Source organism: Filicampus tigris, chromosome 1 (genome assembly GCF_054856515.1).
Source record: "Filicampus tigris isolate MCC_2025a chromosome 1, RoL_Ftig_1.0, whole genome shotgun sequence".
Lineage (NCBI taxonomy): Eukaryota > Metazoa > Chordata > Actinopteri > Syngnathiformes > Syngnathidae > Filicampus > Filicampus tigris.
Window position 1 is genome coordinate 21,691,618 of NC_141217.1, and position 18,854 is coordinate 21,710,471.

The following is an 18,854-nucleotide window of genomic DNA, read 5'->3' on the forward strand; positions in this document are numbered from 1 at the left end:
AATTAAGAGCTGTGAGTCTGTCAGCTACCTTCATGCCCCCTCCTCTCCCCATCCCCTTAATTTCTGTCTGTCTGACTATTTAATGGCACAGTATTTTTATTTTATATTTTTTGTAACTGTCTCCCACCCCTCCCTTCACCTGTGCAGAATGGGTCTGACATTTATTGTGGGACTAATGGTGGCATTTCAGTGCTCCTAATTTTAAGCTTTAATTGCAATAATTATTTACAAGCCTAATTAGAGCCCATAGAGTGTCAGACAGACAAGAGCAGCTGAATGGACCATAACTGGATTGGGAAGGGGGTGGAGTTTGTCGGCCTTTCAGTGCTGAAATGTGTGTTCATGTGATATTGCTTGTTGGTTGAGCTCATTTAAGGCCTTGTCTATGAGATAGGATTAGTGTCCATAAGATTTGTGTATTTTTATACCCGTTTATTGATTTATTTACGCCACAATGTATACCGTTATCAGTTTACAGTGGAAATAATACAAGTAGAAATAATCTGTGATAGGTTGCAAGTGTCAACATTAAAGAAACTGAACAGGCAGTGTTTCAAGTGGCATTTTAATGGTTATACAAATGATATAAGTCAATAAACACTGACGGACTGACTGATGGAGTATTACTGGTTTGAATGTGAGTGTCTTTCTCAGTATATTGTTCTGCTCGAAACTCAAGTTCTTCTGCTTCTTACACTCCTTTCTATACTGAGTTTTCTCATGACATCTATGAAGATGACTCACATTTTTGAAAATTGTGCCGTTTAAGATGTGTATTTAGTCAAATTTTGACTTTACTTTAGAGTCACTGTAGAAGTATTCAATGGTCATACTGTCAAGTGGGACTCATTCCAGCCCTGGATTTTCAGAGCTCAGACTGGCCCACTTGACATCACAACATTTCAATGATGATATACAATTTTACCCTTACTAGTGTATCAGTCTAAAATAGCTTCCCATTGCCGTCAATGATATTCATATTGTATTTGATCAATAATTCAATGTATAATTGAATCTGCTTTCAAGATCACGATCAGTGTTTATTTGAACAAGTATTAGAATCTAAATAGTTATAATGGGCAAAAGGACAAAAAGGCACCAATAGGCAAGTGTACATAAAAATGGGATAAGATATTTTCCACTTAACAAGGCACATTTATCAAAAGCTGTTAAACCAGCAAAACTGAGGGCTTTTTAAATTCCAATGTAACATAATGTCTGCTTCACTGTCAGTCCAGTGTCAGGTTCATTCTGATTGGCTAAAATGGCCACTTTTGTGTTTTACAGCAGACAGTTTTTTGTTTTCTTTGACCCTAGAGAGCGAAGCAGAGGCTCTCTACGTGTGGACATATTCATCAAATACACCTGTTGTGTGTGCTGTGGGCAATATAATCTTCCAATATAATGTCCTCCAGCGCCTCATCCAACAGTCGTCTGCTTGACGGGCTGCAATCCTTTTGTCTCCCCATTGGATCAACATGTATATGTATTATTCCCCCTTTTCCAACCACGTCTTCGTCCTTTTTCTTCTCTCCTGTCAACATACCATCCAGAGGGAGGTCTCAGTCCCACAATGCCGGTCTTCTCCCCTGTAGCTCCCTTTGGCAAAGCTGTCAGTGTGTGAGCTCTGGTGATGGATGCAGTGTCGCAGACTCTGTGTGTGTCTGCATCTTTCGCCGGTTCGCTAGTTTTCTTTCCCTTTTAGACTTTGTACAAGATGTTGGAGTGTGTCAGTGGGAGTTTCTGTCCATTTGCGAGGTCAGAGGCCACTGATCTTGGACCTGAGAGAGGGCCTCCTGCCTTGTAATTGCTGTTGGAGTTATTTTATTTTTTTTTTACTTATCAGGTTTGCATCCTTTGCTGGAATTGTGATATGTAAAGAATGGTCTGTTTTTTAGAAGTAAAGCATTTTCCACTGACACATTTTCTACCTCTCCCTAATCTCCATTTAGATAGAGGGATCATTTTTCATAGAGTTATTTAGACTCACACATAACACAAGATCCATCCATTTTTTATAGCGCTTGTCCTTATTAGGATTGCAGGTGAGCTGACTTTTGGTTTGAGGGGCAAGCTACACCCTGGACTGGTTGTCAGTCAAACTCAAAACAGGAAAACGATGGTAAGGCAATGCAAGAAGATCATCTTCTAGCACCTTCTCTGCATCCAATCAGATTTCATCTCAAAATCTCTTACAGCCACCAGGAGGTGTATTAGTACATTGTTATGATATATTGTGATGTGCTGACCAGCCTTATACGGCCACAAGCCGTATATTCCTCTGGCGTTCATCTCATAGACAGGATCAGAATGCAGTTAAAATCAATAGATTTGATCGTTCTGGGGCGGGGCAGCATCCCACATGTTCTCTGGGAGCACATCAATCACTGGTGAGAGGGCGGCGTCTTGATGTGATTCATGTACTGCAATGAAATTGACTTTTGTGGACTGGGCTTGACAAATACTGGGAGAAAAACACCTGCTTTTGAATGCTTGTAGTCACACTAAAGGGGGATGGATGGATGGATCGACGGATGGATGGATAGCGTATATCTGTGCAATATTGCAGGAGAAATATTTGAAAGCACGCAGGCCAGATAAGGCAGCCTGTTGAAATATTACTCTTCTTTTTGACTTGTAAATCAGAAATGTACAGCCTCTAGGGTATCACCTTGCGGTAACAGATAGGCCCACAGAGCTGTGAGTGGGATTTGGGTCGGAAATCCAATGCAATAGCTCTCATTTGCCCTGAAAGGTAGGAGAGCTCACAGATGAAGGACTTATTTATTCCAGCTGAAGCAAGTGGGGAACAGTTAATTTGGCAGCGCCTGTCTGAGAGACACACACACGCACACCCACCCACACAGGCACACACACAAGGCAGTTTGGGCACATTATGTTGATTTTCTCTTCCTGCCAAACAAAGACATGTAGGCTTTTTACCTCTCACTGCTGGAGATCCGTGGCTGTCTTCTTCTTCCTCTTCTCACCCACAGAGCTTCCTCTCAGGGGGATCCAGTCATCTCCATCCACAACTAGAAATTATTTTTTTCAAATCTCTACCATTGTAATAACCTGATGCTAAACAAGGTACAACAGTAAAAAGGATTCTGAAGTGGTCATACACTCAGACACATTTCTTAGACACACTCAAGAAATAACTCCAAAGACAGTATACAACAACACAATGAAAAGTATAATACAATGGCAATGGCACTTAAAAAATGGTTTTGGTTATAAATTCATACACCTGATGTGCTGATCTTCTGTTGTCACGTTCATCTCTTTATTCATTTGGGACCATAGCCAAGGCAAACCCAAACCACAACAGAGTTAATCCTTTTGTTGCTCACTGAACTGAGCTGCATGACAACGTGCAATGAACAATGGTTTCAAAAATGTCATATTGGTCGCCTTGAGGGTCCTAATTTTTTTTCAAGAATTTTCTGACCAATGTTTGTGAAGAACTACATGCAGACACTTTCCCTATATACGTAGGCCTTCAATTGCCCCCGATGACAGTGTGGAAGCATTGTGGTGAGAAGACCAGTTCATTTTACTGGGGCAACACAGTCGAGCACTAATTCAAGTGCCATGTGGCACATTAGTGTGCCATGAGAGATCAGGCATCAGGTGGGCTGCAGGAAATTCAATTCACTTGATCTCAAAATGATTTATTTACTGCAAATAATGAATCTTTGTTCATATATCCATGCCAGACCTTCTCAAAAAGTGGGACGGGCCCCCCTATGGGGGTGCAGTACGATCACAGGGTGGTCGTGTTGGATCCCGGGGAGCATGTTTTTTTTTTTCCATGGACTTATTTATGCTGTTCATTTGTCTGTGTCTATCTATGGAATGGGGGACTTTTGCGATTGTCCGTGGAGACTGTCATTTGTGTGTGCGTCATTTACAGTTTGTGCATTATGTATACACACCGTCAGACGTAAGCATCTTCGAAACCCTCTGTGGACTTTCCCCTCTGATCAATACACGTGCTTGTTGACAGACATCCATAAGTGTGCCAAGAGGAACCGCTTATCCCTCACACACTTCTTATATACCACACAAACACACACTCTCACGCGTGTGGACGTGCAATGGCCTTGGCGGCTTCCTCATTAGCGGCCGCATTGACAGTCGGGCAATCCCGTCGAGAGAAGGAGAGACGCACTCTGTCAGACAGTCGGGAAATTCATCGAAATTCCAGTGTCAGGAGTTAACCCTCGCCAAGCCTGAGGCAAGCTGGAGGAGAATAATGTGTGACGGGCAGACTGACAGAAATAAACAGTCATAAAATACATACAAGATGTGATCTTGCTTGAATGTCGGATGTCATTGGGTTTTATGCATGCTTATGATGCTCAACCCCGCATTGGCAACAAGTCTACTTTGTGTGTAACTAAACCACTGTATACGCGCTTTATTGTATTAGCTTTTTAACTAGTGTGGTCAATGGCCGCCAGAAGTGTCAATCAAGCCAGTAATCCTACGACAGGCCACGCTTGTCCCATTGACTTTATTTTGCGGATGAGTGCCCAATTTAATTGGGAGAGGACGAGGAAAAGGAGGTTTTCGGCGGTCTGCTCAGTAAACAAAAGCACAGTTGGAGTACAGCCTGACTCCCATGCTTGTCCAAAAAGTGGACTGAGGACATAAATAATTGATACACTCCTGACTGCATCGACCGCTTTGACTTTTTTGTAGTGCACACAGCTTGATTCATTCACTCCATTGTTTTATACACTCTGTGTCTCCTCATCACCCTTTGGCTCACTTTCCTGTTTCCCCTGCCATGGGTCGTCTTCTGTTCTAGACCGATTCTGTCTCCCCCAAGCCTCGACTCCTGCTTAGAGTCTCGCTTTGCTCTTTGTGTCTCCCCATGGGCATTGACTTGTCTCATCCTGCTTACTCTCTTGTGTCTCCTCCCATTTGCTTTTCTCCGTCCCCCCCGCATCGCCTCCTACGTCTCTTCCTGCGCCTTCCCTTGCGTCTCCGCTATTTCTCATTTGCTATGTGCTCCTGCATCCCTCTCGTCTTCTATTTCCCATCTTGCTTCTCTCCCTGCGTCTCCTCCTGGGTCTGGGACTTCTCCTATTTCTCATTATTTGTCTAAACTAGCTAGTCCTCCTTCGTCTCATTTTTATCATCCTTTTCTCCCCATGTCATGGATCTCTTTCCATTTCTCCTTCTCTGTCTCCTCTTCTGTCTCCACCACTTCTTATTTCTCCTCTCCCGATCCCTTGCTTTCGATCTTGCCTCCCGTGTCGCACATCTTTTCCTACTTACTGCATCTGCCCCTGAATCTTCTGCTGCGTCTAATCCTGCATCCCACCGTGTCTTCTCTTCTCACTAACATCTCTTCATGCTACCAGTTTAGCATGTAACACACATTGGATTGCTGTTCATCAATCATTTATTTCTTTTGGCTTTGAAACTTTTCAAGGTGAATTTGTATCTCGTGTTTTTGGAGTGCTGACTTGTGTTGGTTTTGTGTGAAATTCTAACGCTGGACATGAGAAAAGAACAGAGCTTTGCCCAGATGAGAGGAGACACTAATGAGTGCACGTTTAAAAGTCAGCAGAACAAATTGAACTGTATTATTACCTCTTTATATTCACCATTATGACCAGACGGTCAGCATTAATGCGGCACCGTCACTCGAGTTCAAGCGTCGGTCAGTGAGGCCGCCGTCTGACCCCTCCTCCCTTTTTTCTCCACTCTCTTACTCCCGATGAGTCCCCACAATCCTTGCCGTGCCAAGTGGAGGCACTAAATTCTCAAGAGATGTTAGGTTGGAAGCCATTCAATATTTTCTAAATCCACGTCCAAACTTGTTTGTGCTTGTTTTGTGTAGAAATAACATTTTTGGGAGTTTGTCTTGCATGGAAGTGAATTTGGGAGATGAAACAAAGTTTGGAGACTAGTCAGGGACCTCCTGTTGATTAATCCTGTAATGTGAGATGACGCTCACTCACATCAGCTCTAATTAGTTGCCACGCAAGAGAGGAAGTTAGGAAGGAAGGAAGGGATCTGATGGCTTTGTGAAAGATGAAGATGGCTATTTTGGATTGAGAAACCACAAAAAAAAAAACTAAAACCTGTCCTGCTGATGTTTCCACTCGCCCCATATCCCAAAGCTTTGGCTAAATTCAATGAGCAAAATCCATGTGCATGTCTGTTTACCCTTTGATTTTGTAGACTTAGACAAGGACCAAAGCAGCTGGCAGTCACAATGGTGATTTAAAAACTCCCCTTTTCACAACATCATTTTGAAATGTGGACTCATGTCAATATGAACTTGCTTAACCCTTTGCAAGGGAGTCATGAATTAAAACCAAAAGACACGTACTGACCAAAGGTACATGAGGAAAAAAATGATCCCATAGGAAGCGATGGGCTCAAGTGTTTGTCATCATAAGCCATACAATGCAGGTATATATATTTTATATAATATTTACGTGTAGTTAGTTGTTATGTCTGTATGTACTGCTACCGACTGAAAAGTTCAGTGTGAACCTCTGACAGTTCTTTTATCTTTTATGCTCTCTAACATTACTAACATGAACAATCAGAAGTCTGAACCCCACCTCTCAAGAGGGGATAGTCTCCAGCTCAACCATACAAGGATTCACTATACTTGTCAAGGTTTTCTGCAGGTACTCTCGTTTTCGCCCACATTCCCAAAACATCCATGTTAAGTTCACTAGAAGCCCCTAAACTGTACATAGGTGTGAGTTTGAGTGTGGATTCCATTCTATAGCTATATGTGGTCATTGTAGCATACCAGTAACTAAAATAACAAATCTTAAGGGAGACCAAACAGTTGTGTGCAGTACTGTACTGTACTATACTGTATTATTCAACCTTCTGTTAAACCCCCGACCCATCCTACACTGATTCCCCACACTGCAATTTAATAAGAGCAGGACAAAGAACAGCAATGCTGTATATTTTGAGACAAAATGTGTTTGTGTCTAACAGCTTGTCAGCGAGCCCCCTGACATCTGCAACAACAACACTGTAAAAGCACTTCCTTGTACTGCGAAACAGAGCTGTCTGAGGGCAAGGAGACAGTTGGATTTCCGACTCTGAGTTTCTTTGTTTTATTTTAGATCTTTATATCCTGCTGTTCTGTCCACGCGTGGATGCCGTTACTTACTTTTACATATTTGCTCCCACAATGTGGCTTGGAATCAAACATCCCAGTAGTTGTGGCAGGCACGGAAGGCTCAGTAGACCTACAGCACATAGACCAGTTTTGTCCCTAAATCCAAACCATTTAATTGGTATGAATCTGAAGACCATTTCATCCCTAGAATGACTACAACGTTTCTGAACAAGTTCTCATCACTCCTCCCAAGGCCAAACATTTCCCTCATCCAGCTTCATAATTTTAGGTTTCGGCATGATGCAGAGGCATGGAGGACCAAAATGCGAGAGGGCAAGGCAGGAGGACAGTTTAGGATAATTTAATAAAATGGCAAGTGGTGCAGGAAATTACTATTGACAAGATAATGATTCTTGCCATGGTGAAGCGGCTTGGCCTGACTTGCCAAAGAGGCGGGGCGTGGTGTGGTGAAGAGGCTTGACTGAGTGTGGTGACGAGGCCTGGCTTGATTTGGCTGATAGAGTTGACTAGGTGTGGCGTGGCCGAGAGAAGGAGGACCTGGCGTGGCAGAATGAGTTAACTGGACTAGACTGGACTACAGGAAAACTCTGTGACACCAACAGACATTATCACCAAAAGACTGCATAATTCGAACAATGCAAGAACAACCAACAACAACAAACAGCAACAGTGACCCGATCGGAACTGAAAGGAAAGCTATTCCTCTTCTCGTTATTGTGTGACTTTATTCTCAGAGTTAACTTTATTCTTAGTTACGACTATAGTTATGACTTCATTCATGTAGCTATTTTTTACATGAATCTTGTAGTCATTACTGTGTTGGAGGTGCATCAATTGGGATGGCTCTCCAGTGACTTTCTTGCGTTTCTCCGAAGGTTCAAATCTCTTAGCTCATCTTCAGAGGCACCAACGTGATGCTCTCTTGCATGGCAGAGGGAGGATGTCTTAACATGAGGAGATTCGGCCATTAACAAGTGCAAAGTAAAGCAGAAAATGCTAGCATCAGGGGGCCTGGGGTACTTTAGGGTCCCTTCCATTTCTGAACTGGGAGTCTTTGCTCTTCTTTTGTGCTCATGTCCTTGCAAACACTCGCTGATATGCTCCAGCCTCACTCGCCTCTCCAAGCTGCAATGGTATTGTGTTGGTGATCGATGTTGCTCATTCCAGTGGTGTGGCAGCCTGGCTAGCCCTCATTAAAAATAGAGAGCATGGGGCGGAGGAGTCGATGTGCATGTCTATACATCTTTAAAAGAAGGCAAAGGAGATCCCAAAGGTGTCAGCTGTTTCACCATGCACCGCCGAGGGGTTTTGAAGGTTGGAGGTGCGGCGGCGTACGCGCTGGCTTGTTCCTGAGGTCAGAGCCACGACCGTTGCCTTGGAAACAGCCCACAAAATAGCTTCCTGCGCTTTACTGCTGACAGCTGGATTTTTTTCTTCTTCTATTCATCGCCTCATCACAGAGAGGTGCATCTGGCACCACATAGAGCAGGTCGCCTACAACAACAGAGCAATGGGACATTTCCACTTCACTCAACCCTCCTTTAACCACCTTTATTCTCTCTGTCTCTTTCTTCTCCTCCTCGGCTGTCGCTGCTCGGCCATCCATCACTGAGCTGCGATGAACGTTGGCCGGGTCTCAAGACAGCGGCGTGGAGGGGCTGCATTGGAGCCATTTGTCTTCTGTCACAAAGACACAGAAACAAATGAAAGCCTCTCTCTCAAAAGCACGTACACTGTCAGTGCCACAGCGGAAGCACCTTCATTCCACTGGCGACACTCCTTCCTTCAACACTATCGTGACAATATAAACAGCTCTAGTGAAAATTTGATTAAATGAGATCTTACATCGAGTTGGTGGTTGATGGTAATGCTAGCGTTCCTCATTTCAGAACAAATGTCCCTTTTTTTTTTGTTTAAAGGGGAAAATCAACCCAAACACATTTTTTTTCAAGAATATGTTCCCAGTAGGCCCACTAGTTGAAACATGGTATTCCGATTAATATTGCGTTTGTGGAATATGAGTTAAGCAGCAAAATCCATCTATTTTTAGCCATCTCAGGGGGCGGCCATTTTGTCATTTCTGGGCTGGTCACCAGTCAATCACAGAGCACACAAGACAAACAGCCATTTAAATACACACGTTGACACCATTTAGATTCTTTACTTTAAGATGTATGTTTTTGGAATGTGGCAGGAAAAAAAACACGCAAGCACGGAGAGACCATGCAAAACTTTAAACAGAAAAAACAAGCCCAGATTCAAACATTGAGCCTCTGACTGTGAGGCTCTAATCAAATGTACCAGTGTTGCAATAAAAAGTGATCTTTTGAGTGCGGTTTTACCAACACACAATTCATTTTCGCACCAAAACAAACTCTAACATGGCATGAGAAGTGTCCTGACTGGTCCACCAATATCATATCTGTGATCGCCATGGTAACGCCAGAGTCCCCGTTCACCATATTAAAAGTCAATGCGGCATCCAACTGAAGTCACTTTTAACATGACAGCACACTGTAGCTTTTTTGACACATCCAAAGCCCCGTTAACATTGCGTTAGTAATGGAGGCCCACTCAGCCCGATCTTGAGGACATTGCTGTTTTAACCCTTCTGCTGCCAGTCACTGACATTGCCATATAATGCGACTCCAGCTCTTAAATGAAACCCCGGTTTAGGTCGTTTTAAGATGGTATTGTATTCACATTAATATGCCGGGAGTGGAGAGCTCTTTCGCTGTCACCCCCCCACAGGTCAGCAGAAGTGATCCGGGCCACTGCTGCGTGTCTTCCCCCAAAACAATGGAGTGTGCAAACTATGCTACACACACACATACACGCGCTCACAGGAGAAGAGGCATCATTGTGCAGCCCTGCTGTGCTGAGTGACTGTGGCGTGTGCTGGGCAACAGCTGCTGTAATGCCCCCAACAACACCCCTCTCCCCACACTTCCAGCACTCCTGGCCCATGCTGCTCTCAGTACAATGCACAACACAGCAGAAAATACTCTTATTTTTCATTCATTCAATTTTCTCTCCTGTTTGTTTTCGTGCAATACCCCCCTGTCCATTTTGTGTCTGGCTGCCCCCTAACACCATGTTCCACTTTCCCCTCTCCCACTCACCAAGAGCTGCTTCCTCAATCAGGAGTACTGTACTTTAATTATTGTGTTAGTGAAATCAAAATTGGCTTTTCAAGGTAGATCGAAATGTTTTTATGTCTCTCTGCAGTCATACAAAAACCTATTCAATTTTTCATGTTCACCTGGTAAGAAATCAGTTTATTGTTGGATAAGTGATAAACAAACATGATTAAGAGGCAGTCGAGTGAATGGAGTGTATGGGCACAGCAAATTGGTAAGGAAAGGCCCTTAATGGATTTAAAACAAGGTTATACAGGATTTGGTAATTAAGTTTCCCAAAGGTGTGTGTGTTCTATGACAACACCAATGGTCTAGCTAACCGGTTAGATAATCCAAACTAGACAAGGCAGTGCATGAGTACAACCGCTTTTTCTGCAACCTGCCAACTTGCTGTTTGCCGGCGGTCGTGTTCGTCATCAGTCACCGCCTCTGCCACTGATGTGACCGCGTCTGCAACTCATTACAACCCGCCACCTGTTTGTCCCCAAGCAAGTCCTCCTTGAGGTGATGGGGGGGTTAATCTAACAGGAGCGTCCGTGGCAGAGCCGCAGCACAGTGTAGGGATTGTCCCGCAGTGTCAATGGCCCCCTTTGTCCCCCTCCCTCAACTATGAACCCCACCAGTCTTGTCACTCTATTGCTGTAGGGTTTCAAACAGGTGGGGGGGTTATTGAGCCTTTGAGGAGCAGGGACTGAACAAAGAGCTGATATGATACAGTCTGGAAGAGTGTTCTTCACGGCAGCTGAGGCCTACGTTTGCTGTCAGATACATTTAATATGATATTGAGAAGGAGCAACTCAGTAGATGAGTGCGTAGCTTTGTTGCCACAAACAGATCTTGGATTTGAATATTCAGTACAATATGTCGGCCCCGCTCTTTTGTACTAAATGTTGGATTCATTGAAGTCTCTAAATTGTATTACAGTTCAGTAGTGGATGTACAGGAGGCTAAGTTAGGAAAATCAAAGAGTTAACTGTCTTCCGTCATTACAAAAACCTATACATTAAGTTCATTAATGACTATACAAAAGATTTTAGTCATGTTTACAAATCAAAATATAGTTATAAAAGCATGTGAGTTAGGTTGATTGAAGAACTGAAAGAGTTTGTTCGGTTGATTGAAGACTAAATTGTACTTCAATGATTTTGAAAACATGTATGTTTTTGTCCAAAAACTCAAAATTGTCTTAGATATATGTGAAAACATGCGTTTGCATCATCAAGGACTAAATTGCAGTGTTGAGTAAACGACTTACCTACACTGAATCTAACCACTAGAAAAAAATGTATCTATTGTAGCTAAACTATGATATAATGACAAAACTTAATCAAAACTACATGATGTGGGTAGAGCCTCTGAAAATTGCCTTATTGAATTGTTGAATAAAAAAAGGAACGTTGACAGCGAGGAAAATTGGACTATTTTTTCACTGAAATATGCAACAACTGTGTCTGCATCATTTGCAAGGATTATTTTCCTGTTGTTGAATCTAAAAGTTCAGTGAACATTTATTTTCAACAATATGCCATGTTTCAAATGAACCCTGACCCCTACTGATGAATATGATTTTTTTATATATATATATATATATATATATATATATATATATATATATATATATATATATATTTCCCCGATATTGAATTACAAAGTTCAGAGAACATTTAATTGCCAGTTGTTTTTCATGTTTGAAATCTAATTTGCACTAGTGAAAACTGTAACTTATTTTCCTGTTTTTAAATCTGAAAGGTCAGTGAGCATTTAATTGCCAGTGAAATGTCATGTTTCAAATGGACCAAAAGACATGTTTAAGAATCGTGATATTCAAATAAAAGTCAAAAACTAAAGGCAGGCCGGTTTGATAAAAATGTGCTTGGATTTATTGGTGTTCCATGTAATAAAGAATGTCAGGCTAAATGGTCGGCCCCTCACATTTTCACTTCACCAAATCTGGCCCTCTTTGCAAAACGTTTGGACACCCCTGCTCTAAACTGTCTTGAACAAAGCACATAGTTTTCTTCCTTTACGCCCTCAGTTTATTCCAGGCTAAAAAGATCATCACAATAGTCGTCAGCCCTGTGCGCATGGTGTCAAAAACACTCCAAATGTTATTTTCACCCGTTCATTCGACCCATCGTCAATTGCAGAGGAGCAGCTCATGAGCTATTGATCGTGGCTGCACTCTGTCAGAGCTTGTTGTCATTAGCCAGCGAAGCAATAGAGAGGAAAGACAGACAGGGGTGAGATGTTAATCTGACTCAGAAAAATCTCCTTTCCATCATTTTTATCTAAAGTGGTGTCAAGAGTGTTCTTTGGTGTGAACAAGAACATCCCCTAAGACTCTTAAACATGCCCACTGACAAGTGTATGGCTGTCTTGTTTTTGTGTTCTCACATCTTAACCTTGTAAAAAGACACTTTTGTCTGTTTTTAAGTCTGGCCATGCACTGCCTCTACCTTAGCGGACAGATGCCGTGGTGCAGACGAAAGCCAAGTGATGGCATGAGAAGCCTCTCTCTGCAGGCCAACTGATCCCAGCTGCTCACTGCTGGTTCTCTGGCTGGCCATCAAGGTGACAGTTGCCTGCTAGTTGACAGCGACGACAAGCAGCAGCCAAACCATTCATATTATTCACCGAAAGAAAGAATCAACAGCGAACACATCCTGTCATCATACGTGAATGATGCTAACGACTTGTTGTAGCCTTGTCATTTGTAGCTGTGTGGGAGCAATCATCGAGTTCTGTTTGTGAAGGATGTTGTTGTGAAACTTGATAGAGGTTACATGTTTCACTACACCGCAGCAACAGCAGAAGGCCCACGTCAGAAGAAAAAAGAAAAGAGAAAAGAGGATGTTGGAATGTAAAGATTGCAAGAGTGTATATTGGTGCAATATATATTGGTGTATAAATAACTTGTGATGTCTTAGTTTGATTGTTTTCATCTGCTGGACTTTCTCAACGAGACTAAGTGGACTTGACTTTATTTTTTACTTGACCTGAGTAGTTGAATGTGAAGAAGAGGTTTAGCTCGGAGCTTCAGGCTCTACTGCCTTCCTGCTTTGTTTTTAATTTGCTCGGATTTTGTTCAAATGGTTTTGCTGCTTGGTTTGTTAGTTATTAGGCAAAAACTACACAACCATATCCAAAAGGCCATACCAAAACCCATTTCGTTGTAGTGCATCCAGACAATAATGTTAATGCAGCAATTTATTTTGTTTGGTGTGGGCCCATCAGCTTTCATAATCATCTAGAGTCAGACAGACGGACTCATGTATGAAAACTCTATTTGAATACTGTATATCAACTATTGCTCATCACTAGCTCAAATACAACTTATTTGTCAAGTCTTCCCATCTTTGCTAAGGTTGCTAAGTTGAATTATGTCTTTCCTATTTGCTTCTAGGTGACCCAAGTTCCCATCGAGTCATGTGAGCAGTACGGGACGTGTGGCGAGTGTCTGAGCTCCGGGGACCCGCACTGCGGCTGGTGTGTGCTGCACAACATGTAAGTCATAAACATTGACGTCTGAGTAAAGGAGGACAGGAGACCACTTATGCATCCCTTACATGTCCTCACTTTCATTGGCTGTGTAATCAATATGATCCAGTAAGGCTGAACAGTGAAGTACGGAGTGACACCCCCTGGTTCAGAGATGTAATTACATCTTAAGTACAGGTAGGAGGGGGTGAACATGAATGTCTCCATTTGTGTAAATGGAAGTGAGCTTGATGAAATGACATCTTGATGCAGTGAGGATGCAAGCTGAATGCGGCACAGTCCCGAAAAAGCTTGAAAAACATTCCTATCTTGTCTGTTCTTTGTTTCTTGAGCACACAGTCATCAGTCTGAGTTGTTTGTCAGATGCCACATTTTGATTCCCCCACTTAAACTACTCCTTTTTTTTAGGCTTGCGGGAGTGCAAAAGCAGACCCTCTCTGTAAAGATATAGATGAATATTTGTGTGTGTCAGAGCATGGCTGCAATCATCATGATCGCAATGGCGGCCCCAAAGTGCACTTAAAGTAATTTGCATCACTCCAAACCTGGGACAGGACAAATAATTGCCTAGTGACAAGGTAATTCAACATGTGCCTGCATAGGTGGGAAGAGGGGGGGTCATGGGCTGGGGAGCTCTGCATTTGTTACTGTCGGCGTGCCTTCACACGGAGCTCATTTAGCACCACATTAGCTTGCATGCTTGCATGTTAATCATTTGCTTTTGTGTGGGTGAGGGAGAGGATGAAGCCATTGAGCAACTGAGGTTGTTGGAAGTTTTACAGTACATCTCCAGCTTTTGAAAGATACCAAGATGGCAGAAAAGTACAGCACATCATTCTGGTCACATAACAGTTAAAAAACAGACAAGTGTCCTGGCGATATTATACGTCATATTTGCTCAAATTTCTTCTTATTCCATCAGAAAATTTGGCAATATATCGATTTCAACAACGTGTGTATTTATTGCGAAAATGCACAGGGGAAAAAAAATAATCATTTAAATCCCCCCAAATTCTTCAAAAAAACACTGATAAACATTAAACATTACATGTAACATGTTTACAGCATTTACTTCTCTGACATTAATGAAAAAAACAAACGCATGAACATCGCCAGTTATTCAGGTGGCAGGGGCTTTTGCTATTTTGGTTCAACAGCTGTAAACAATACCATCACTTACTTACCAGTTAGGCCAAATAGCTTGCACCTACTCCTTTTTTGCTCGTATTGCAAGCTGGCTGTTTTGTACAAGTCCCGGTGTCCATAGACAGAAATGATGATTTTGTCCGTCATTGTTTGCCCACCTTTTACCTGGAATGTATGTGACGAAGTAGCACATTCTCAAAGCCGTTTGGCTCCTGTGTCCCGGTACAGACTCGCCCCTATCTACGCAAACTGAATTGACTTCATATGCAATCGCGTTGTGGAAATAGCTCAACTCACGTTTGGTGTGACCGCAGCATATCTCGTATCCTTGTTTAGTAAAAGTTTAGTGCGCCTTGTCAACAATGGAGCTATTTCCGTGTTTGTTCAAACAACATGCCTGCCTGCTGGTTGCATCTGTGATTAGCTGAATGCGTGTGGCCGGAAGTTCACGTAACTTATGCTGAGTGATGAAAGCTATTTTGAATTAACGAGTTGTTCTAGTTAAACAAAGAACACACATACTGTACTGTAGCTAGTTCTTCTTTTGATGTAACTAAAATGTTACTTTTTATCGGTCAAAAAAAAAAATGTCACTAACACTATTACATTATGATGGATGTGGAACTTCCTCCTCCTACCGCAAAGGCTTTCCACTCACAAGACACTTGACAATTCTAAAAATAGATAATTTTTCGGGCTCACATATACTGTACACTATGGAAGCACTGACCGACACTGGTGTGAATGAGGTTGTGTTTGCTGTTATGTCTTATTTCGCCCATCCGATCAATGACGTCAATTATAGATCACAGAAATTATGACAAGACAGTCAATCGACGATTATGCATGAAATGCAAAATATCAACCGATTACGATGCACTTGATCAGATCGGTGTAAAGTCTATTCATCGGTTCAAGAATCGTGAGTCTCCTCCCATAACCAGATATCTGTAATAGTGCCAGACTGAAAATACAAAGAATACAAAGTGGTAGTAGTCGAAGAAGAACTCGAAGAAACTGTTTTACTCCTTTGAAGTTGTGCAGTTGTTTCTTGGGAATTACGTTATTGAAACATTCCTCTATTTGTGTCCAGCAACAGTGCAAGCTTCAGGTCCCTTCCTAATTGGCTATTGTTTGGTTTCGCATCACAATACATAGAAGTCTGCAGCTCGGCTGAACTCGGTGTTGGTCACACAAATAAGGATTTGCTAAACAATTGTTGGGAATTGTGTATCCTGCTTCAGGAAGTTACTACAAAAACAGCACGAGGAGGACTGTGAAACAAGTTTGTTTGTACGCATTTAATTTGCAATTAAATCACTACACTGTATTAAATGGAAAATACATATTGGCTAGAAATAATGTTGCCATATGGTGTATTTTGTCAGGGCGCCACTCTCTTCCCCTAAGGCAGAGTCACCGCTAGAACTGAGAGTGATGATTTTAAAGTGGTCTAGCAGCTGTGGAGTGCTAAAAGATGTCTGTCTCATTAGCATGTGTGTATGTGTCTTGTCTATCTGTCGGTCGGTCTGCCTTTACACATGTCCAAACACACGTGCGGACCCCTGTACTGTACATTTGGGGATAAAGAAGGTTAACAGGCAGCCATCTGTTCTCCTAAGACCACCTGTCCTTGCTCCTAATCCCCTTCACGTCGTCCTGACCCCTTCATGAGTGTGGCAGCACAATGTCAGCACGAGGCCAGAAAGTTCCTACAAGAACAATGACGATGGTGTTGATGAACTCTTCTTCCAGCAGTTAGCGACACCGCACGTTTTTGCATATTTTAAGAATGCAGCCCCTTATCGTTGTGCTCGCTCGAAATGGACCCCTCGTGACTCGTAATGAGCCATTAAAACCTCAATGTAGAAGGAGAAGTTCTGAGAACATCATTATGCTTTAATTTTCTCTTACTGATCATCGGGCCCATTGGGAGGAAAAGCCTCATTGGTTTCAAATGTAATCCGCAAGGCCACCAAATTTGTGACTGTTTTGTACGATCGACCTATCAGTTTTAAAAATCCAATGTGGCATTTAAGATCAAGAGTTTACCCATCCATGCTATGCACTCGTCTCTATACGAAAGAAACAAGAGCCATGGCAATTGCATGACTGAAGTAGAACATTCTTGTCACCTCTACTCCAATTGTTGGCGACATATTTAAGACATCAATCCAGACTTATTCAAGTTTGATGATTACATTCTGCACCCATACACTTATTTTGTTTATATTCAATATATTCAACAAGGTATGCTAACTCTGGGGGATGCGGAATAAGCACGGAAATGACGATGTCCCTCTGGTTGTGCTAACAAACTAAGAGCACGAGTCAATCAAAAGCGACTGTACCCTTCTGCCTTCATCGAGAGGGCGCCTTCATCTCCAGCATTCGAGATGACATGTCTTGCCAGCTGTGCTGCCACCCACAGCTGTGATCACCCCCTGCTCCCTGCATTCCCCCCTTTACCCTCCCCAAGCTGTTGATTCTCCTAAATTATCTTTCCCATGTCTGAGTACCCCCTGCCAAAGCACTGTTCACATCCAAGCTACGCCACTCATCTCGTCTCTCGCTTAAGACGTCCCCCCTCTTGAATGAGCTCCTCCGCACACCAGAGATGGTTGCTTTTCCCGCACGTAAACATCCCTCTCTTTGATCACCCCCTTCCACTCCCCACTCAGCTCACAGCTGCCTTCCTCCATATTATCCATCCTTATGTCTTCTCGTCCTACCTCATCTCCCTCCCGCTCTTTTGCCTTCATTGGTAGTTAATTGAACAGAGAGTACTATCGACCTGCTTTGCAGCCGTGATTGTGAGTGCGGTGACGAGATGGCCGGGGGTGGTGACTGTCGCTGTCCCCTTCCTTTTGCTTTCTAATTTCTTCCTTCTTTGTCCCATTCATGCGAGGCCATGAGGTCCTCTAATCGCCCGCAGCTGCTATGCCACCCCTACATGTACTTGCAAGAATAGGAAAGGGGTCTGAGAAGGATAGCAGAAAAATGAGAGAGTGTTTGATGACGCACACTCATCAGCCCCGCCAGCGTTTTGATTGCACCTCAAAGGGAGATCATCATCATCTTGAGCACTCTTCATTGGCAGTCTCGCTGATGGGGTCGTCGATTCTTCATCTGACCGCGAGCCAAAAAGCATCGGCTCTTCCTCCTAGACAGTGTCTCGTAGGTTGTTAGGTTGTAGAGTAGTCTCCCGGGCATGCCCCGAAAAAGGATTTGACATCGTGGAAAAGTACCGTATGTTAATGTATGAGCCGTCATTTAGGCATGCTGCCATATTTCTGAAGATGGTTAGTTTTGTTGGGATTTCTTTGTTGCTATGTTCACAGTCTTAGGCGGTGCTATTCATATTGTCAGCAACTATCTTATGTATTCAGTTTTAGTTTTCTTGATTTCACTTGGAATGGGCAGGCAACGTGGGCAGCACAAGGGTGGAATGGTTTCCCCAGCAGCGTCACAGTTCTCAGGTTCTGGGTTTAAATCTCAGCTCTGTCTCTCCTGTGTGAAGTTCTCCCTGTGCTCGCGTGGGTTCTTCCCGGGCTCTCCCGCTTCTTGCAACATGACAAAAACGTGCATGTATGGTTAACTGACTCCTCTGTGAATGTTAGTGCAAGTGCCCTGCGATTGGCTGGCAATCAGTGCACGGTGTACCCCGCCACTTGCCCAAAGTCAGCTGCAGAAGCCCATAACCCTAATGAGGAGATGCACTACAGGAAGATGGATGGATTGATGAATCAATGGATAGATGGATGGAATGATTGATGGATGCAACACATTTCTCAATTCTCTTTGTAAGTTGTCCCTTGCAGTAAGCATAGTCTGTCCTAGCTAAATTCATTTGAGATTGGGGGTAAATCTTGGGTCGATCACCCATCTGTCACAGATAGACAAGCGCTGATATTCACATTAACACCAAGGAACATTTA

General features: G+C 43.0%; 1 protein-coding gene across 1 annotated transcript in view; it reads left to right on the plus strand.

Moving 5' to 3' along the window:
- Positions 1–18,854, plus strand: part of plxna2 (plexin A2) — a 201,097-nt gene that overhangs the window by 107,134 nt on the left and 75,109 nt on the right. Inside the window, exon 5 of the mRNA XM_086026386.1 lies at positions 13,676–13,776. Within this exon, the coding sequence (XP_085882512.1) occupies positions 13,676–13,776 (101 nt within the window). The remainder of the gene's footprint in view (positions 1–13,675; positions 13,777–18,854) is intronic.